Here is a 23,625-nt window from a genome sequence, read left to right as displayed (position 1 = left end):
CTGACAATAACTGTGGCTACTGGTGGCAGATATTACCTATGTTTGTTTCTCTGTTTTCTTGCCCCAAGGATAGTGCAGCATTTCTGCTACAAAATGAACAATACTACTTTAAGAGCAAAATATGCAGTTGAAGTTTGCATCACCAGCAATATAAACACCATTGCACCCCTGCTGGGTATAAAAGGTATCTGGGGACAGTGACTGTCCCAGGGATTGTGAACAACTCTGAGTGAATTTGGGGTACGCAAACTGTTCCCTATCACTTTCAATTTGCTCTTCGTGGGATAGCTCTGATATCACTTACTGGGTGTTCTACATTGTTAGATAACACTATACATGGTACTATTTTGGCTGAAAACATATTAAGTGTGTTTCTATTTCTATAAAAAACATCTGAATACCTATATTGATACTTCATTGGAAATGAGCTCAAAAACCCATTTAATTCCCTATATAGGTACAGGATGAACTCTGTTATTAGGACTGTCCTAAATGATGTTCAGATTGTTTCTTGCACAAAGCATTCATGCAAAGAGGATGAGTGAGGTCTGAAATCTAACCTGAGCTCCACTTGTCAAGTATTATACCTTGTTGGCTTGGAGGAAGCAGCATATTTATATAATTTTTCTGCCTAGAGATGGTGGAGGGCTTTATGCTTACCATGGCCCTGTCATGACTGGACAACATTGGCCATCATAAATGAGTTGTACTTTTTCAATATGTGCTGAACACTCCCCAAGGACCGATTATGATATAAACTCTCTACTAGGATTTGGTGATACAAAAATAAACAGCATTTACAATGTCTTCTAACCCACTTATATCCAGTTTAAATTTCAGTGTGTTTTGCAGAATGTCTGGTGGGGAAACTAGTATTTAGTTTTTCAAACTGTGTTCTGTTCAGAATGTTGCAGGATTCATGCAGCTCTGTTTGTACTAAAATGAAGAGGGAAGTGAGAAAATAGATAAAACCTTTTGGCATAGAGGAGGAGTTACCCAGGGTGACAACCATGGAGTTGTTGTTAGATAAAGACAAGAGTATTTTGATAATTAGCAACATAATATGAATGTAAGAAAGATTTCCACAACTGAGGAAAATGGCAATGATTTATAGTGTTTAACCGATTTAAAGACAGAGGAATACTTAGTGTAGTTTTCTACCTGGAGCTGTGTAATATAAGGATAATGGCATGACTGAGATCGAAGCCTAGGAAAGAATTATCAAAATTATTTAAGGCTTTTTAAAAATGAATGACAGAGAAGTGGACATGCGTAAATGAAATGAATCAGCCTTTGTGTTTTTCTATGGCATTTAGGAGAAAGCAAATTGCTGTGGACTACTCAGAAGAGTGAAAAGTTTTATATTTTTCTAATGGAATCTTTTAAAGAGAAAAAGAGATTTGGGTAGGAGACTTCCTGAGAATTCTCACAGTGTTTAGAATTGCTAACATCTAGACTAAGCTGAACCATGCTGATTGATGTTATTGGGGAAGGCCTTTGTTTTTTAATGATTGGACAATTCAATTTTTTACTGTAGTAAGCACATTTAACATGCGCTCTCACCATTTAACACGTTAACTGTGTAATACATTACTATTAACTATAGGCATGATATTGTACAGATCTCTAGAATGTGTTCATCTTGCATGACTGAAACTTTATGGGGAGTTTCTCTTCACCAAGATAACATTTTGGGGGAATATGAGAGATGATGAATGCACAAGCGTCAGTGCAGACTTCTTAGGTGTGAATCTTAGCTTTGCCACTAACACGTTGTGGGACATTACCCAGTGGTTCTGGGACTCTGTTTCCTTATTAGAAAAATTAGATAGGTAAAATAAGATGCCCTTTTCTCGATGTTATGAAAACTTAATTAGTTAATACATCTAAAATAACATGGTGTCTATGCAGTAATACTGATATTATTATTATTTCCCAAGCACATACATGCCAAAGAACTCACACATTTGATCTCCGAAATATAAAATTCATATACAGGAGAAAAGTGCTCTAAAAAGGTAGAATTTTCAATAAAAATTATAGAGAAAAATTAGTATTCTATCAAAATCAGTTCCTTTTGGGGATAAAGAGTTAATTACAAAGGGACAGCATGAGAAAATTTTGGAGGATGGTGGTTAATTGCCTTACGGTGAGGGTGGTTACACAACTTTATGCATTTACCAAAGCTATAAAATTGTACACAAGAGAGTTAATTTTACTGTGGGAATAAAAACACCCTGAAACCATTAAGAAAATGAGAAAGGGATGAAGAGTAATCTGCAGGAGCAAGATTATTCCTTACATAACTTTAAAGGGAGGATGGATTGGCATGATTAAGAGCTATGGCTGGAGCAGAGACAGTAGTGCCGGGGACGTGTCAGTAGCATTTTCCAAAAATTTGACTTTTTCATTTGTCACTTAGTTTTCACTCCCATAACTAAGTTGTGAAGAGTGTAAGTAACTCTTAAATCAAAGGTATCAGCAGATTTTGAATAACGCCTAGCAATACAGGTGGGTATCATTTTGAGGTCTTCTGCTTCCCAATAGGGATCTGAAAAGCAGCCTGAACGATTCAACAGCTTAAAAATGTCCTCATGCTTGCAAGTGAATCCACAGTAGTGGAATCAACTTACAGCAACAAAACTAATCTAGCACCTGTAAGATATTAACATGAAACAGAAAATGAATCTAGTAGTTACAAGATACCTATTGTTATGATAAACAAAATTTATATGGGTATTTTACTTAACTGTTTCTGTAGAATTTATTGTTTGTGCTAGCTACCATAGAGTATTAAGTATTTGTGGGCACAATAAAGATACTTTTTGCTTGAAAGAGGCAAAATGTTTGAAATGGTATTCATTTCTTATGTAAGAAAACTGTAATTTTATTCTACTTATTTTACCTACAAGAGTTCCAGTTTTAGGTACAGGTGGCTATTTCAAAAGGGAAGTACAAAGTTCTCCAGATGTTCTATGTGACCAAATAAAACCTAGTACTAGTAATGAATGTTCAAAAAACAGAGTAGGTCTATGAGTGATGTTTAACTTCTAAATAGTACGTGGGTGACACTCGTTGATAGGTATTCACAAGTTTGTATGACTTCACAGAAATCCTATTAGTCCTAATACTCGCATGGCTATTATCTCCGTAGTGGGCCCAATAACCAGAAGCCCAGAACCCTAGGGTTTCCACAGGCTTTCTGAAGTCCTCTGTGAGGTAGGTAAATAGGGATTTTTTTTTTTTTTCTAAGAGATCAAGTCCTGCTGTGTTTCCCAAGCTGGAGTTCAGTGGCTATCCACAGATGCAATCAAAGCACATCTCAGCCTCCATCTCCTGGACTCAAGTAATCGTCTCACCTCAGCCTCCCAAATAGTTGGAACTATAGGCACGCTACTATCATGACTGGCTCAATAACTTTTTTTAAGTGACCATAAATATCCCCTACATATATTCCTGAGAAATTACTGCTGCTCAAGGAAATTTAGGCTATGAACCTCCCTTTTGGGTTAACTGAATGTTGAAAATAAGATGAGTGGCAGAAGATGGAGGAAAAGAGCAACAAATCTGAAGTTAGGGAACTAAAGAAAAAAGAAGGAAAAAAATGCGTGAACAACAATCACATATATCAATATAGACCTAAAGGAATATGATCAAAGGTAGAGATGGCCAAAAAGACGAATTTTTAACGAGCGGTTTTCTTAATCCATTCAAGACTGCTATAACAAAAATACCATAAACTGGGTAGCTTACAGAAAACAGAAATTTATTTCTCACAGTTCTGGAAGCTGCAGGGTACAAGAACAAGTTGATGACAGATCCTGTGTCTGTGGAGAGGCTGCTTCTTGGTTCTTAGATGTTACCTTCCGGCTGTGTTGTCACATTGTGGAAGGGGCCAGCTAGCTCTCTAGGATCTACTTTATAAAAGCACTAATCCCATTCACAAGGGCTTTACTCTCATGACCTAATCATCTTCCAAAGTCCCACCTCTTAATACTATTATATTGTTGATTAGGGTTCAACACATGAATTCCAGGGAGACACAAATATTTAGACAATAGCGGCAATTATTCCTTGAAGAAAACAAGTTTCTTCAGCTTGTCCATCTCCGTGCTGACAATTGTTGGAAGAAATAATAATGTCAATATTAATAAGAGCTGACATTGATAAAGTGCTTGCTGTGTGCCAGACATAACTGATACAAAGATCAGAAGTATGAGGCTTACATATGTTTAGAAAATCCATCAATAAGGTATTATACTCTAAACATTAAGATTTCCTGATGATAGCCTAAGTGCTTGCTTTCTAGTGTCATACAACATTCATTTCATGTTTTTAAAGAATGATCATTGCTTAAAACTTGATTAATAGCCAGCAACAGTATTGGTGGAGTGGAGTGTCAAAATTGTATTATACATACATGTACATATACATTTACATAAACATCTATATTATTATGTATGCAGTATGCTTATTATTTTTTAAATAATTACCTGGTTGGCATTTGCAAACATATCCATTGATGTGATCTTCACAATCTGCACCATGTAGACATGGCGATGAAGAGCATTCATTTATATTGATTTCACAAAATTGACCAGAAAATCCAGGAAGACATCTAAGGAAAAAAAATGAAGAAGATATTTGTATATATTATACACATGAGCACTATCACTTTTCATCTTGGGATTCCACCATTCAAACATGTTTTCAGAGCTGCAACAACATGTAGCTGGGAGCCTTCCTTGGGGTGACAATGAGTTGAATTGTGGCCCCAAAACAGTGTGTCTAATACTTAACACTAAATATCTGTGAATGTGAATTTATTTGGAAATCGGGTCTTTGCAGATTTAATTAAGTATCTTGAGATGAGGTCATTCTGGATTAACTCGGTGGGCTCTAAATCCAGTGACAAGTGTTCTTACAAGCACAGAAGACAGAGACCCACGGGGGAGAAGGCCACGTGAACATGCACATAAAGATTGACGTTATGCAGCCCTAAGTCAAGGAACACCCAGAGCCTCTAGAAGCTGGAAGAGGAAAGATAAGATTTTCTCCTAGAGTTTTCAGAGGGAACCTGGCCTTGCTGGCACTTTAGTTGGACTTCTCTCCACAACTATGAACAAATAAATTTCTGTTATCTTAAGCTAACGAGTTTGTGGTAATTTGTTACATCATTCCCAGGAAACTAATACAGAGATTATATTATTGCATGTATCTGCTTAAATCCAAGTGAACTGTTTGAAAAGAAATAAAACAGAGGTCTCTAGGAGACTCTTAAAATGGAGAAATTGGGGGCATGTCATGAAAGGTATGCTCCATAATTGGAAGAATAGATATGGAAAGAGTCAATAGTCAGAGACGATTGTACTTCCTCTTATTTTTTAGGGATGCTTTAATATAAACCATTTAGATGTCAGCTGTTAAACCATGCTTCAAGAACTGATGGAGGATCCATAATATTGATTAAAGTGCAATGTCCATAGCTATAGATACAGATTTGTCAAGTGCCAACAACATGCAGGTATTTTATGAATGCTAAGAATACAAACAAAAGTAAAACTCTGCATCTGCCTTCAAGAAGCACTGAATCCAGCTGGGAAACTAGACAAGTAGCCGACACAATTATATGATAAATGCTATAATCAGCATATAGAGAAATGTATTTTTATAATGGCAGAGTATATGCAAGGGCAAGAATAAGAAAAGAGTGTGAGTTAATCCAGAAATTGCAATTAGTTCTGAATGGCTGAAATATAATGTGGGAGGGCAGAGTCTGGGGTGATGCTGATGAAAAAGGATAGATTCAATAAATAGAAATTAGATCATTATACAGTATTGGATCACAAGTTTTACCACAGCTAATATTTACTGAAAACTTATTCACAATATATAACTTTACCAAAGTCACAAGCCTAGCAAATTTGCAGAAGTAGAATTTATTGGTCTGTACTAATCAGCTAGCCAAATTTAGCCACTCTGTTTTACCTGGATACACAGTTGCTTAGGTGATATAAAAATTACGTTCTGGTTTTCACTGCAACTGGGTCTACCGGGCTGAAGCTAGGTAACTATGAATTTTAGACCATCCAGAATGTTAGTAACCCCACTGTGCTAGATTCTTACCTAGCTGAAGACTTTCTTGACCAACAAACAATAATACGTGCTTTAGGGCTGGGCGTGGTGGCTCATGCCTGTAATCCCAGCATTTTGGGAGGCCGAGGCGGGTGGATCATGAGGTCAGGAGATCGCGACCATCCTGGCTAACACGGTGAAACCCTATCTCTACTAAAAAAAATACAAAAAATTAGCCGGGCGTGGTGGCGGGCGCCTGTAGTCCCAGCTACTCAGGAGGCTGAGGCAGGAGAATGGCGTGAACCTGGGAGGCGGAGCTTGCAGTGAGCCGAGATCACGCCACTGCACTCCAGCCTGGGCGACAGAGCGAGGCTCCATCTCAAAAACAAAAACAAACAAACAAAAAGAAAAAAAAAAGAAAGAAAGACTTGCTTTAACTGTGTGTGGATTTATGGATGGTCTGATTTTGCACTGTCAAGATGAAATCTTCAGTATTGAATTCCCACTGCCACAGTGAACCTCCCCATCTTTGTAGCAAAAAGAAACCCACAGCAGTGTTTTTTTTTTTTTTTGAGAGGAATTCACTAGTGGTTTACTCTTATATGCAAAATAAACTCAGAGCTCATTTTGTCAATAATCGAAGTGTTCATTGTCTTTCCTTGAATATCGTAAATTGTTCTTCAAAAACGCATTATCAATATATTTATTTTATTTATTTTTGAGACAGGTTCTTCCTCTGTTACCCAGGCTGGAGTGCAATGCAGTGGCCCGATTATAGCTCACTGTAATATAAAACTCAAAGTAATCCTCACACCTCAGCCTCCCACATAGGACTACAGGTAGTGTGCACCATCACACCTGCCTAATTTTTGTGTGTGTGTTCATTATATAAAATGGACATTTTATCTGTGTCCATTATACAGAATGGGTCATGCTATGTTGCCCAGTCATATTATCAATTTATATTCTTGGCAGAGTTATCTAAAATGTCCATTTGCCTATGTTCTTACCTATGAACAATATTAACATTTATTTTAATTTTCATTGCAAAGGAAAAAAAAAACTACTTACCTAATAAAGATTTTTTTAAAGGGGATAGTTTTAAAAATTTTTAATATAATTTGTATTTTGCGATAATTTTAAGGATAACAGAAAAGTTGCAAGGGTAAGGCCGGGCGCGGTGGCTCACGCTTGTAATCCCAGCACTTTGGGAAGCCGAGGCGGGCGGATCACGAGGTCAGGAGATCGAGTCCATGGTGAAACCCCGTCTCTACTAAAAATACAAAAAATTAGCCGGGCGTGGTGGCGGGCGCCTGTAGTCCCAGCTACTTGGAGGGGCTGTGGCAGGAGAATGGCTTGAACCCGGGAGGCAGAGCTTGCAGTGAGCCGAGATTGCGCCACTGCACTCCAGCCTGGGCGACAGAGCGAGACTCCGTCTCAAAAAATAAAAATAAAAAAAGAAAAGTTGCAAGGGTAGCCCAGAATGTTCTCATAAATTATGTATCCGGTTTCCTTTATTGTTAACACCTTACATTCACATGGTATGTTTGTCACAAATAGTGACACAATATTACTACATTATTACTAACTAAAGTCTATGTATTATTGCAGTTTCCTTAGCTTTTATCTAATGTCTTTTGTTTCTGTTCAAGAATCCTATTCAGAATACCACATTCCATTTAGGTGCATATCTCCTTAGGCTCCTTTAGACTGTAATATGTTCTCATACTTCCTTGTTTTTGATGACTTCGACTGTTTTGAAGAGCATTGGTCAAGTATTTTGTAAACTATACCTCAATTTAGGTTTGTTTAATATTAGTCCCATGGTTACACTGGTGTTACAGGTTTCCGGGAGAAAGACATCATAGAAAAGGCTCTCATCACATTATATCAACATTACTCTTTAGAGGAAAGTTGCTTTGCACATCCCACGCTTAACAGATGAGGAGTCACGCACACCTCTTTAAAGGAGAAGTGCCTATATAAATAATTTGAAATAATTTCTTCATATATATTTTTAAAATCTTTTCTGGAATTTTGAGTGAAATGGCTTTGAATCTATAAATCAAGTTGTAAGAAACAATATCTTAACAATATTGAGTTTTTCAATTTATGTTAAGAAATATCCAGTTACACGTATCTTCTTTGATTTCTTTCACTGATATTTTATAGTTTTCTACATAGAGATATAAACATTTTATTAGATTTATCCCTAAATGCTTCATTTTTGTTTACTGTTCTAAGTGATATATTTGTTTTGTTTTGTGTTTCTTCTTTCCAATATTCCAGTGTTCATTACTGGAAAGCAATTGACTTCAGTATGATGATCTTATATCCTGCAAGCCTTGTTACACTAGCTTATCAGGTCCAAGAGCTTTTTTCAAAAATAGTAGAGGGTTTTCTACAGAGAAAATTATCTTCTACAAAGATAATGATTGCATCTGTAGATAAAGACCGTTCTGTTTCTTCCTGTTCAATCTGCATACCTTTTATTTATTTTCCTTGTCTTAATGCACTCAGCAGGACTTCTAGTAGGATATTAAATAGCAGTGTTGTGAGAGGAAATGTTTGCCTGTATCAAATCTGAAGGAGAAACGGTTTAGTTTTCATCATTAAGAATGATGTTAGCTATAGGTTTTTAAAATGTAGCCTTTATTAGGTTAAGGAGGTTACCTTTCATTCTTAGATATTTTGTTTTTTGTTTTTGTTTTTGAGATGGAGTCTCTCTCTGTTACCAGGCTGGAGTGCAGTGGCACGATCTTGGCACACGGGTTCAAGCGATTCCCCTGCCTCAGCTTCCCAAGTAGCTGGGACTAGGGGCGCACACCACCACACCCAGCTATTTTATTTTGTATTTTTAGTAGAGACGGGATTTCACCATGTTGGCCAGGATGGTCTCGATCTCCTGACCTCGTGAGCTGCCTGTATTGGCCTCCCAAAATGCTGGGATTACAGGCGTGAGCCACCGCACCTGGACTATTCTTAGTTTTTTTGACAGTTTTTATGAGTGGAAATTAAGTTTCGTCAAGTGATTTTTGTGCATCCATTAAGATCATTATATGGTTTTACTTATTCATCTGTTGATATATAATCATATTGATTAAATGATATATGATATGATAATGATTGATACAGTCATGTGTATTTTTCTTGATCAAGTGTTAATATAGTGAATTATACTGAATGTTTTATGAATGCTAAGGTTTGATTTCCTGGAATGAACTCCACTTGCTAATTTCGGGGTGTGTTAATGCAGTCATCCTCTTGTTATTTGCAAAAGGCCTGTGATTTCAATTTTAAACTGTTTTTTGTTGTTTTTTTTTTTTTTTGAGACGGAGTCTCGCTCTGTCGCCCAGGCTGGAGTGCAGTGGTGCAATCTCGGCTCACTGCAAGCTCCGCCTCCCGGGTTCACGCCATTCTCCTGCCTCAGCCTCTCCGAGTAGCTGGGACTACAGGCGCCCGCCACCACGCCCGGCTAATTTTTTTGTATTTTTAGTAGAAACGGGGTTTCACTGTGGTCTCGATCTCCTGACCTCGTGATCCGCCTGCCTCAGCCTCCCAAAGTGCTGGGATTACAAGCGTGAGCCACCGCGCCCGGCTTAAATTTTAATGTTAAACTTTTACTCTTCGTTCCTTCAAGGTTATGTGATGTTTACATTCTTAGCTTGAATGGAGGAAAGATTTTGAAAACGCCTATAAAATAGAAGTGCATAACAATTTATAACCCTATGTTTCATAAAAATATTTACACAACGATCTGTTAACATTTATAACGTGGGGAAATTGTGCTACTTATATTGGTATTATAAGCAGTTTTATCCCATGCATATTTATTCACTTATAAGCATTTTAATAGAATGTCTGATGGATTGAAATTACTTACCCAACTTGTTTATACAAAAGGATTTACTAAAAACTGTTAAACACTACTACATAATGACACTGTCACACTGGGCTTTTAACATAAGAATTGCTCTGCAATACTAGGAGAAGGGGCATAAAAGACAAGTTGATTTTGCAGCATAGCAACTAAAAATATAACAATGAAAGCAATTGTTAAAAATGAGAACTCGGAACTTAACATTAGAAGGACCCAACATCATGCCTCCGTTTAGCTTATTGATACAAAAGATTTAGTTTAACTGCTATTAACAGGTGACAGGAGCCACTCTCAAATGATTCTTCAAATTGGAAAGTACTATCTTACAACCTACTGTTGCAGATAAGAAGTAAATGAAATTATTTTGTATGGTTTGCAGCTGTTTGGATAACCACCTGGCCTGGATACTTTCCCATAACCATTTTGCTAGTCACCACTTACTACCCAAGACTTTCCTGAGAATCCTCCTTTAGGCCTTCACTATTGTTGCTGATACTGTTCCTTTGATACAGCTGCTTTTATTTCACATTTATTAAGCCCAACATCATAGTATTTATTTTCCATTATTTTCTTCACTTGTTTCTGTTCCTTAATGATAATGCAGGCCCATGTCTCCTGTTGGTCTTGTCCATGGGAGTTTTATAGATTTTACCACTCCAAAAACAGCACTTGGTTCCTTTATTAAGATAAATTATGAGGCACATACAAAGCAATTCTCCAGAATTGCTTTATTTGTTTATTAAACAAATGTGTCTGGTATCATACAACTCAAGTAAGAAAGAATAAGAAGGGTACAAAAACTGAATTTTCATCCCCCACAATCTATTCTATTCAGAAACCCTTTTTTTATTTTTTGAGATGGATAATATTTTAATTTAAATGGGACTTAATTCAAGTTACATACACTCACTAAATTCTTCTTTGCCTTTGAAATATTTACATTTAAAAATAATTAAATTTATATTCTATTTATATTACATTTATAATTTCTAATAGACCATTTGCTGGGCTTTGATAATATAATTGATAGGATGTAGTTTAATAATTGTCAAGGAAGGAACAATATTATAACAAGACTTTTTATATCTGCAAAGCATCAACTTTCAAACATTAACTCTAAATGCTCAGAAGCTGAGTGTTTATTTATAAACTTCACTGAAGCCAAGAATTCTCAAGTTAGAATAGCTGTAAAGTATCCGATATATAAATGACTTCATACAATTTCAGAATCACCACAGTTCTTTTCTGTGATTTATCTTCTTTTTTAATAATTAGTGGCCACAACTACACATAACTTATTTTCTTAAAATATGCAAAAATTATAAGTATATATCTCTCTGAATAGTACTCTATCAGTAACTGATCATACTTAATCATGAATAGGAAGCCTCCAGTTAGAAATCTACATACCTCAGATATTACTTCTGCTTAATTTTGTTTATTTACCTGTGCTGTAGCCAAAAATTTTGACGGTTTGGAATTTTTGCCTTGTTTTTACATAAGAAACTATAGTTCTGAGGAATAACCATAAACCAAACTAAACCAAACCATCTTACACTTCACTTATCCCTGTGTCCTGACCTCTTCTCTGTCCTGGATGATATACCAGAATATCTAACTGGATCAGAAATTGTCATCTAGGTCATAGTAATTCACCTATTTCTATTTATATTCATCCTTCAGATGAATGGCCATGGACTTACAAATTTGACTTATTTCCTTTTTTAAATCGTTATTTTTATAGATGATATTGTAAACTACTATGTTTCTGGGAAACACAATAGGAGCATCAGGTTGATAAGTAGCGGATATCCAGTGAATAGGCAAAGCTGATGATCTGACCAGAATGGTCTTGATTATGAGTTCCATATTATACTGCTTCTCATTTCAGTATTTTTATTACTATTCAATCGATCACATTATATGCTCTAAATTTTTAAAAATACAGGTATTTTAAACTCATTTCATTGCTTTGTTGCAGAGATAGTGATAGATTGGAATCTAATTATTATATGTATTTTCAAATGTGTAATTTAATTTTATTATAGTCAAACTGCATAAAGCATAATCCAAATTGAATTATAAAATAAGTAATTTTAGTGTTGTTTATATTATGTATCTTGAAGGTCATTTTAATTTAACATTTTTACTTTTATCCTGAGTAATTCTATTATCACTATCAATTATGCATAGAGATTAAGAGGAGTTATTCTTAGCAATTATTGTAACATAAACCAAAGTATCCTGAAACCACTTTAAAAACTAGAATATTGTCTAAATAACTGTTGAAATTGTATGTAGACATATACAAAGATTTAGGTAAAAAGGACATTAACTACACCTGTCTCAGTAGTTATGAATGAATGAAACTCAAAGTAGTTCCTTTTTATAGATGATATTTCATATCAGTGTTTAGTAAAATATTGCTCTATATATTGATATTGACAGTACTTAAACTTCATTAATTTGAAATGATCCATATGCAGAAATTAAGACAGAGCCAGGTGCAGGTTGTTTATTTAGAAGGTGATCCAAGTAAGCAGAAATGAAAGAGTGGAAAGAACAAAACAGGGAAAAAGAGAAGTCAAATAAGAATGCATTATTTAGCAGTTTGTCACATTGAGTAACTGGGACTCAGTCTGACTGCAGTAGTTTTCACATTCTTTCATACTTTTCTCAGCAAAAAAAAAAAAACAAAACGAAGTCTACGCCCCCTTCCAACCCCCATCATTGGAAAGTTGGCTTCCTCCTACTCTGTTTGGATCTCTTGTGCAGGCAAGCTAGATGCTCTATCATAAAGACACTCATGTATCACTATAAAGAGGCCCATGTGGAAAAGAACTGGAGCCTTGACCAATAGCCACATAAGTTAATATAGAAGGGGATCTTTCAACCCCATGTGGGTCGTTATATGATTGTAATCCAGCTGGCATCTTGTGTGCAACCTCCTGAAATATACTAAGCCAGCACCACCCAGATAAGCTGCTCCTAAACTCTTGACTCACAGAAATGGTGAGATAACAAATGCTTGTGTTCGTTTGTTTGTTTGTTTGTTTGAGATAGAGTCTTGCTCTGACGCCCAGGCTGGAGAGCAGTGGTGTGATCTTGACTCACTGGAACTTCCACCTCCCGAGTTCAAGCAATTCTCCTGCCTCAGCCTCCCAAGTAGCTAGGACTACAGGTGTGTGCCACCAAGCCCAGCTAATTTTTGTATTTTTAGTAAACACAGGGTTTACCCATGTTGGCCAGGATGATCTCGATCTCTTCACCTCGTGATCCACCTGCCTTGGCCTCCCAAAGTGTTGGGATTACAGGCGTGAGCCACTGCACCTGGTCTAAATGCTTGTTGTTTAAGCAACAGAATTTTGAGGGTAAATTGTCATATGCAATACATAATTATGTACAAAATGAGGACTAATTGAAAAATCTGTAAAGAAGACAAATCAGAAACTACCTCAGAATGACTGATGAACAAAGCAATTATTCACTGATTCTTATTCCCTACTAGCCACGGGTAGCTCGTAGGCTAATAGCAGCAAACTTCTGGGCTGATTTATGTGAGTGGCTATCTTGTGTGTATACTCAGTAAGATACCCTAGCTTCCAAAAAAAAAAAAGAAAGAGCCCTAAGTCACAAAAATACAAAATATTGAAATGTGGTATAGTCAATATACTTGGGAACTGTCCCACACAGCTGGGATGAGATGAAAAGCATTAAAAACAACTGCTCCACATGCCATGTGAGGGGCCCCAACCTATTTCATATGTTAAAAAACATCTAAGAAAAACATGAAGAAGAGAATTTAATAAATTCAAACTACACTGAGAACTTTGGTTAAGATGATTTTTTTCTTCTATATTCCACTTTTAAGAATATTCAATATAAAAGAAATTAGATTTTTATTAAGGGGATTATTTTTAAGAGATAACAAGCAAATGGCCAGAACCAACCTGGACAATGAAACTTACCTCAATCTATCACCGTTTCTATACTACTCCACTGTGATCAGAAATCTCTTCTCAAGGCAAAATTCTCAATTATTAAGAAAGTTTACAAATTTATATTGAATTGATCTAGTCAAGACAGCAAATATTATAAACAAATATTATAATGTTAACGGTAGTTACCTTTTATAGCTATGTACTATGCACTTTTCAGGGTCATTTATATACACTTGAAAATCCTCAAAACACAATCTAAGACATATAAGATTTTGAGTCTACCAGTAAATGCAACCCTGTATCTCCTCTGAGTTCAAATTAAAAAGAATTCCGTTGACAGGAACAATTTTAGGTTTCACTGAAAACATAGTGTTCCCCATAGGAAGAGTCAGTCCAAATCCTGATCCACTCATGTACTCAGGTACAAAAGTGGTTTCTGATAAAATCTTTTTAAATTTTTATTTCATTTGAATGTCCACATTTTCTAGTGCTGAAATTTTCCAAAAAGCACATTCAAGAAGTAATTATTTGGATTTCTCAGGACCTTTCCAGTGTCAAGAAACACACAACTTCACAAGACAACTAATTTGGTTTTGCAACAGCTCTAACACCAAAAAATTAAATTTAACCACCGTTTTATAATACTTGCGAAGTGTCAAGCCTTTTGCCGTTTTGTTATTGTAATGATCTTAAATTATTCTAGGATTACTTATATCCAGATAATTGATCTCTTTTTAGAAGATATATGATGTCCACTAAGCATTTAAAAATACTGATCAACTATTCTTTTTTTTTTTTTTTTTGAGACGGAGTCTTGCCCTGTCGCCCAGGCTGGAGTGCAGTGGCGCGATCTCGGCTCACTGCAAGCTCTGCCTCCCGGGTTTGCGCCATTCTCCTGCCTCAGCCTCTCTGAGTAGCTGGGAATACAGGCGCCCCCCACCATGCCCGGCTAATTTTTTATACTTTTAGTACAGACAGGGTTTCATCGTGTTAGCCAGGATGGTCTCGATCTCCTGACCTTGTGATCCGCCCGCCTCGGCCTCCCAAAGTGCTGGGATTACAAGTGTGAGCCACCTGATCAACTATTCTTACCTCCACTTACTTATGAAACATTTCCTGATGATCGTTCTAATTTGAGATGTTATTAGAGAACTCAGTGAAGAGAAAACAAGTACAAGCCCCAATTGTAGAGACTGACTTACATAGTAGAGTCATATTTATCCTGAAGAAGTACAGTAACATGCCACTAACTCTATAAAACTTATAGCTGTGAAGTAAGTGTGACACAAAATATTTTCCCTTTTTTATTAATACATAATAGATGTGCATATTTTGGGGGTATATGTGACATTTTGATACATTCATCTAATCTATAAAGATCAAATCAAAGTATTTGGGATATCCACTATCTTAAATATTTATCTTTTTTTAATGCTAGGAACATTCAAATTATTTTCTTCTAGCTATTTTGAAATGTGTGATAGATTTTGTTAACTATAGTAACCCTACTAATCTATCAAACACAAGATTTTACTTCTAACTGTACATTTGTATCCTATTTTTTCTTTTAACTGAGTAATTCAATAATCTTTCTAAACAATATTATAAAAAGCTAGAGTAGAGATATATTTGCTTATCTAATAAAAATACTGTTTATGACAAATTTTATATAAAACACTGTTTTCCTTAGTTTTATCTGGTCATAGTTTTAACTGTGTTCCCACGGTTCAAATAACATGGTTTCTAAAAGATTCTTTCAATCATGAATTCATAATCATCTGCAGATAACCTAAAATCGGGCCCAGTTAAGTCTAGATGAAGGAATTTAAGAGTTTTACATATATAGAGGACACTGGTAGATAGTTTCTGCCATTTGAGGAGTGGTCATTCATGCTAAGCACTTCACACGTAACTTATTTCTCAAGGTCACTGAGTGGTGGTGCCTGAGTTCTGGCCAGAGACAGCAAAGGGCAGCTGGTGAGGCCTCAGTGGTAAATGGGCCTTAGCAATAAACCATACTACTTTAGGGCAAAAACCCAGGGCAGTCTGCGGAGGGGAAAAGTGAAGACAAAATGGGTTGGTTAGAATCCACGCTGGGGCAGGCTACCTGTAAGGCCAATCCTATGCTCCCCAAGGTAGTGAGGCAGATGAGTGCAGGTGAGGAAGCTGGAATGGGGTGGAGGTGAGGCAGCAGAGGGGCAGAATCTTCCACCCACTGGATTTCTTTAAAGGACAAACCAGCCAGGCAGGGAAAGATATGCTAAGGTAACTGAAGTGTGATTTTTCAGCAGAAGCAAGTGAGAGTCATAGAAGCTTTCCTCGAGGATGGCTTCTAGGAGGTCAACATGAGGTTTAGGACAAGTAGATGTGTGTAGAACCTGGGCCATTCCAAATGTTTCAATAGGAAAGCCCTCTGTCCATTCTGGATAACTTACTATCTCTAGATGTATTACCACAAAGACACACCAATAATTCCAAACATGCTGATCTCCCCTGGACCCATGAACAGCTTTGAAAAATAAGTGTGCAAAATCTCTAGCATTCCTATACACCAACAACAGGGGTGCAGAGAGTCAAATTATGAATGACATCCCATTCACAATTGCTACAAAGAAAATAACATACCTAGGAATACAATTAACAAGGGAAGTGAAGGACCTTTTCAAGGAGAACTACAAACTACTGTTCAAGGAAATCAGAGAAGACACAAACAAATGGAAAAACATTGCATGCTCATGGATAGGAAGTATCAATATCGTGAAAATGGCTGTATTGCCCAAAGTAATTTATAGATTCAATGCTATTCCCGTTAAACTACCATTGACATTCTTTACATAATTTAAGAAAACAAAACTATTTTAAAATTCATATGGAACAATAAAAGAGCCCATATAGCCAAAACAATCAATCCTAACTAAAAAGAACAAAGCTGTAGGCATCACACTACCAGACTTCAAACTATACTACAAGGAATATAGTAACCAAAATAGCACGGTACTGGCATGAAAACAGACACATAGATCAATGGAACAGAATAGAGAACTCAGGAATAAGACTGCAGACCTACAACCAGCTGATCTTTGACAAACCTGACAAAAACAAGCAATGGTAAAATGATTCTCTATTTAATAAATGGTGCTGGGAAAACTGGCTAGCCGTATGCAGAAAGTTGGAACTGAGACACTTCCTTACACCTTACACAAAAATTAACTCAAGATGAATTAAAAACTTACATGTAAAACTCAAAACTATAAAAACCCTAGAAGAAAATCTAGGCAATGCCATTTAGGACATAGGCATGGGCAAGGATTTCATTACAAAAACACCAAGAGCAATCGCAACAAAAGCAAAAATTGACAAATGGAACCTAATTGAACTAAAGAGCTTCTTCACAAAAGAAAAAAAACGTCTATCATCAGAGTGAACAGATAACCTACAGAATGGGGAAAATTTTTGCACTTTATCCATCTGACAAAGGTCTAATATCCAGAGTCTACAAGGAACTTAAACAAATTTACAAGAAAAACATGAACAATCCCATTAAAAAGTAGCCAAAGACCATGAACAGACACTTGTCAAAAGAAGTGTCTTTTTTCATGCAGCCAACAAACATGAAAAAAAGCTCAACATCACCGATCAATAGGGAAATGCAAATCAAAACCACAATGAGATACCATCTCACACCATTCAGAGTGGTGACTTATAAAGTCAAGAAACAATAGATGCTGGCGAGGTTGCAGAGAAAGAAGAACACTTTTTACGCTGTTGGTAGGAGTGTAAAATAGTATAACAATTGTTGAAGACAGGGCGGCAATTCCCCAAAGATCTAGAAGCAGAAATATCATTTGACCCAGCAAGCCCATTACTGGGTATATACCCAAATGAATATAAATCATTCTATTATAAAGATACATGCACGCATATGTCCACTGTAGTACCAACCACAATAGCAAAGACATGCAATCAACCTAAATGCTCATCAGTGATAGACTAGATAAAGAAAATGTGGTACACATACGCCATGGTATGTGTATCATGATTCATAAAAAGGAACGAGATCATGTCCTTTACAGAGACATGGATGAAACCAGAAGCCATTATACTCAGCAAACTAGTGCAGGAACAGAAAACCAAACATCACACATTCTTACTTATAAGTGCGAGCTGAATGATGAGACAACATTGACACGTAGGGAGGAACAACACACACTGGGGCTTGTCAGTGTGGGGAGGGAGCTGGGAGAGGGAGAGCATCAGGAAGAATAGCTGATGGATGCTGGGCTTAATACCTAGGTCATGAGTTGATCTGTGCAGCAGACCACCATGACACATGTTTACCTATGTAACAAACCTGCACGTGTACCACACATAAAATAAAAGTTTATGGTAAAAAAGAAAAAAGAAATCATTCCTTCAGGTGAGAAGTGATTTGGCAAAATTGAAAAATTTTTTTAAAGAAAAAAATAAAATGTTTTTGTTCTTTACAGTAGCATGCTATTTCTAGATCACCTTTTTAAAAAAAGAAAATGAATACAACTCCACCAGGCACCCTGATGGACCAAACCCAACACAATTCAAATATACTGACCTTAAGGATACACTGAGCATTTCAGATCAACCCTCTGTCCTAAAATGACAGTTCAAAAATGTATAGGAATGCATTCTGAGAATACCACTATATGATATTTTAAAAATTCTTTATTTTATGAAAAAACCATTTTAAACACAGGCAAACTACTTTGAACTTTGTATATAAATGTTGGGAAGAATGTAGGACCTTCTGAGGCAGGGACAGAACTAAACTTTAAACAGAATCAGCTTATTTCTGAAAGTGTTTAGTTATAGGTAGATACATTGTTCCTTTCTAAAGAAGCTATGACTAGACTCTCTATTATATTTAAAATAGTGAGAATATGAATTGTGTTTACTATAGAATACACAAATTAATAAATTAAATGATTATTAAAATAAATGTATAATGTTGTAATGATAATTATTAAGATCTGTGAATTGTCATTCATCTAGTTACCTCCACAACATAAAGCTTCTGTCTTAGTTCAGTCCATTTTTCATTTTCTTTTAATTTTTAACATGTGTCTTTTTCATTATTTGGGAGAGTTCTAGAATGAGCAAGACATCTTGCCTGTGTTCTTTTTAGAGTCTCTTCACCCTGGGACAATAAAATCTTCCCTGACACATCTATCTCACATATACTTTGTAGTGGGGGGTTTAAAGCCATGGCCTCAACATATTAAAGTGCAGTCGTTTTCAAGCAATTTTCTCTGAATATTTATCTTTTCCTCTGGGATTTCTGAGGGTGTTAAGAACATCGTGCTGATGTTCCTACTTCCCTACCAAATGCTGTTCTAATGTAACCAATTACCAACATATTCAAGCCACTCATTTTGTCTTTAACCACTTAATGTGTTTAACAGTTCTTTGGTTGCTTTAGTAAATTCTTTCCTTGTTTACCTCCCTGCCCCCTCTAGTAGATTTTCAGGGTTGCCATAAGAAAGCACCACAGATAAGTGGCTTGAACAACAGAAATTCATTTTCTCACAGTTCTGGAGTCCAGATGTCCAAGATCCATGTGTGGGCAGGATGACAGGATTAGTGTCCTCTGAAGCCCTCTCCTTGACTTGTGGGAGACTGTCTCCTCCCTGTGTCTTTGCATGGTCTTCCCTCCATGCATGTTTGCGTCCCCATTTTCTCTTTTTTATAAGGACACAAGCCATGTTGGATTGAGGCCCACCTTCATAACCTCGTTTTACCTTAATTATCTCTTTAGGAGACCTGTCTCCAAATACAATCACATTCTGAGTTACTACGGGTTTAGGATTTTAACATACGAATTTGTAAGGGACAACATTTATGTCATAACATTTCCCTCACAACCAGAAGAAAAATTATAGGCATACATTCACAGAAAAAAAAATAATAAAGACAGGAATGTCTAGGTAAAGCTGGACATTCAGACACATCCTAAAACCTTAAAGCAGATCTTAGAAAATTACAAAATCTATTTTCAGAAACTTCATGAACATTTCTGTTTTCAAGCATGAATATTATATGTAAATATACATCTCTTTTATCAATTTGTGGCTTTTAAAATCATGTTCAGTTATAAGCATTATACAAATTTTTCCCATTTCTTAACATCCAAACCTTGAAACATTCTATAAATTAAAAAGCCTTTTGCAGCTTTTAGTGAAAAGGCATTGCATGGGAGGCCCTTACGCTAAAGGTTAAAATTCATGCAAAATATTAAATAAAAACATTCTTAAGCTTCATGATGAAAACAAAACAAAAATAGCTTTGTATTCTTTTCTTGTTCTTTGTAATCACTAAACACATTTAGTGTCTCATTTTGGATAAATGCCATTGGAACACAAAGCTCAGAATCTAAGGTCAGCTGCCCTATTCAAGAGGCTTAGGACTTCTGGATCCTCTCATTCATTAACGACATGACATTTCTACTTTATACAAAATGTTCAGTTGAAATGAAAGTCTCCCTAACCAGGCAGGGCAGGCAGAATTTGTTTTTAACTCCAAAGCTATATCTTCACAATAGAACTACTTGGTATTAGTCCATTTTCATTCTGTTGATAATGACATACCCCAGACTGGGCAATTTACAAAAGAAAGAGGTTTAATTGGACTTACAGTTCCACCTGGCTGGGGTAGCCTCACAATCATAGCAGAAGGCAAGGAGGAGCAAGTCCCTTCTTGCACGGATGGCAGCAGGCAAAGAGACAGTTTGTGCAGGGAAACTACCCTTTTGAAAATCATCAAATCTTGAGAGACTCATTCACTATCACCAGAATAGTTCAGGAAAGAACCTCCACCATAATTCAATTGCCTCCCACCAGGTCCCTCCTACAAAATGTGGGAAATCAAGATGAGATTTGGGTGTGGACACAGCCAGACCATATCATGTTTATAATAGTTTGCCAACTTTACGTGGTACAGATTGTATGGTACAGTAAGAAGACCAAATCGATGAATGGATTCCATGCATCAAAATAATATCAGAAGGGAATCTCTTGCTCTCTTTCTCTCTCTTTCACAGAGACATTGTTGTTGGGGGTGAAGTTCACTTTGAGATAAAAACTGATTTCACTATCACTTCCCCTTTCATACTTAAAAAAATTTACTGTGTAAGGCAGAGATCCCCAACACCCAGGCTGGGGACTGGTACAGGTCCATGGCCTGTTAGGAACTGGGCTGCACAGCAGGAGGTGAGCGGTAGGTAAGGGAGCCTTCCGGCGCTCTGTCTCCTGTCACACCAGCAGCCGCACTGAATTCTCACAGGAGCGTGAACCCTATTGTGAACCTCATATGCAGGGGAATTAGGTTGCATACTCCTTATGCGAATCTAATGCCTGATGATCTGAGGTGGAACAGTTTTATCCCCAAACAACTACTCCCTCCTCTCATATGTGAAAAAATTGTCTTCCACAAAACAAGTCCCTGGTGCCAAAAGGGTTGGGGACTGCTGGTGTAAGGATGAGATAGCTGTTCCTATCACTGTGTCCACAAAAAGAACAATGTAGTTTGACTGGAAATAACATGAAGACAGAAAGATTCTGGCTCCTTGATGGCATCATCAAGCTGCTGAAAGAAATCTGGAATCACCAACTCCTAAGTTTCTGATTTTGGGGAAAAAAATAAATCTGTATTGTTTGTCCATTAGTCAGTTTGTTGTTCTGGTGGTTACTTAAAGTCAAAAGCATCTTGATTTATAACATTTTTGTTTTAAATTTCATTCATAATTTATCTTTATATTTAACATTCATCTTAATAAACAATTTTTTATAATTACCAGTTTTCAGAACACATAGAAATATGATATTTGAAAATTATGATAGCTGAGATTTAATGTGCCATTATATATTACGCTCTGTATTTCTCCATGGTTGTATACACATATTTTCCTATACTTACAATTGATATATTCTTTTCTTTCCCTAGCATATAAGGTTATCCTACTGTGAGTGAAGATGAGAGATATGACATAGCCCTTTCTGTGCTGTGCTCTTGTCTCCATATCATTTTGTAGACATTATTTATTTCAACATATATAATTTTCCTCTTCTTTGGAGAAATCATAAATGAAACGCTGCCTGTGAGGAAAACTTATTCAATGTTTGAGTAGCCAGGGTTCCTGCCAGAGAGATAACACTTGTCCAGCTAATGCATTACTAAAAAGCAAACAAACAACAACAACAAAACCTATGTATCTATTCTTTTCATTCTCTCTAAAATCCTTCTCTACATTGAGAGGATAGAAGAAATGTGCACCCCTTCCTTTATTAATAGATAGTACTGGGCTGGGTGTGGTGGCTCACACCTGTAATCCCAGCACTTTGGGAGGCTGAGGCAGGCAGATGAACTGAGGTCAGGAGTTCGAGACCAGCATGACCAACACGGAGAAACCCCGTCTCTACTAAAAATACAAAAGTAGCCGGGTGTGGTGGCACATGCCTATAATCCCAGCCACTTGAGGGGCTGAGGCAGGAGAATCGCTTGAACCTGGGAGGCAGAGATTGTGGTGAGCCAAGATCGCGCCATTGCACTCCAGCCTGGGCAACAAGAGTGAAACTCCATCCCCCCCACAAAAAAAAAAAAAAAAAAAAAACACTGAAGAAAAGATGACTCTTCAACTCCTCTTAGTTGGTCCAAATGCACCCGCTTTCTTTCTTAGGGAGAGAAGACATGTGCTTTTATCCATAGATTGTATAATTTGCATCTAAATTTAGATATCAGGTCAGTGCAAAAGTAATTGCGATTTTGTCATCACTTTAATGGCAAAACTGCAGTTAATTTTACACAAACCCAACACTTTGGAGGTTTAAAGTAAGTCTTACTGTTAATTGTCCTGGGCCAAAAACATGAATAAACAAAAAGAATTTCAGACAAAGTGGTATGTATGGTCATCCTACCCATAAAAGGTCTATGCTCTTTGGATGCCTGGCATCTTTTCCTCTAAGGAAATCCCATGTGGTCCTGGGCAGAGTTGGGGGTGAGAGTAGGGGTAGGGAAGTGTGTGGTGTTAACAGTGATTTCCCACCACATATCGCCTGATATGGTTTGACTGTGTCCCCACCCAAATCTCATCTTGAATTGTAACTCCCACAATTCCCACGTCATGGGAGGGACCCAGTAGCTGGTAACTAAATCATGGGTGTGGGTCTTTCTCCTGCTTTCTCATGATAGTGAATAAGTCTCACTAGATATGATGGTTTTATAAGGGGGAGTATCCTTGCACAAGCTCTTTCTTTGCCTGCTGCCATCCACGTAAGACGTGACTTGCTCCTCCTTGCCTTCCGTGATGATTGTGTGGCCTCTCCAGCCATGTGGAACTATAAGTCCATTAAACCTCTTTCTTTCGTAAATTGCCCAGTCTTGGGTATGTCTTTATCAGCAGCATGAGAGCAGACTAACACATTCTCTAAGGCACTGAAGTGATCCAAGCTGTTTAATACAAAAAGCTAGTTAATATATTTCCTGTAATTTTGTTTGCTTTGGAAGTGAGAATTTTACTCAAGTGGTATCAATTAAATTTTCTTATATGACCTGATTTTTCTTTTGAATTGTAGCCTAAGATACAGTGAAGGTTACCAGCAGCAATTTTTCCCACCATATGTATACAGTCTACCTTTCAATAAAGTCATTATATACAGGGGAGCAGAGTCAAAAGATAAATAATTTCTGGACGAGTCATTCCTG

At 36.8% G+C, this 23,625-nt stretch overlaps 1 protein-coding gene across 1 annotated transcript in view; it reads right to left on the bottom strand.

The window, feature by feature from the left end:
• Window positions 1-23,625, bottom strand: part of EYS (eyes shut homolog) — a 2,088,383-nt gene that overhangs the window by 915,635 nt on the left and 1,149,123 nt on the right. Inside the window, exon 24 of the mRNA XM_063618766.1 lies at window positions 4,494-4,618. Within this exon, the coding sequence (XP_063474836.1) occupies window positions 4,494-4,618 (125 nt within the window). The remainder of the gene's footprint in view (window positions 1-4,493; window positions 4,619-23,625) is intronic.

This window comes from Symphalangus syndactylus, chromosome 2 (genome assembly GCF_028878055.3).
Source record: "Symphalangus syndactylus isolate Jambi chromosome 2, NHGRI_mSymSyn1-v2.1_pri, whole genome shotgun sequence".
In the NCBI taxonomy this organism is placed as follows: Eukaryota; Metazoa; Chordata; class Mammalia; order Primates; family Hylobatidae; genus Symphalangus; species Symphalangus syndactylus.
Note: the sequence above shows the minus strand (reverse complement) of the source record. Positions and strands in the feature narration are given on the sequence as shown.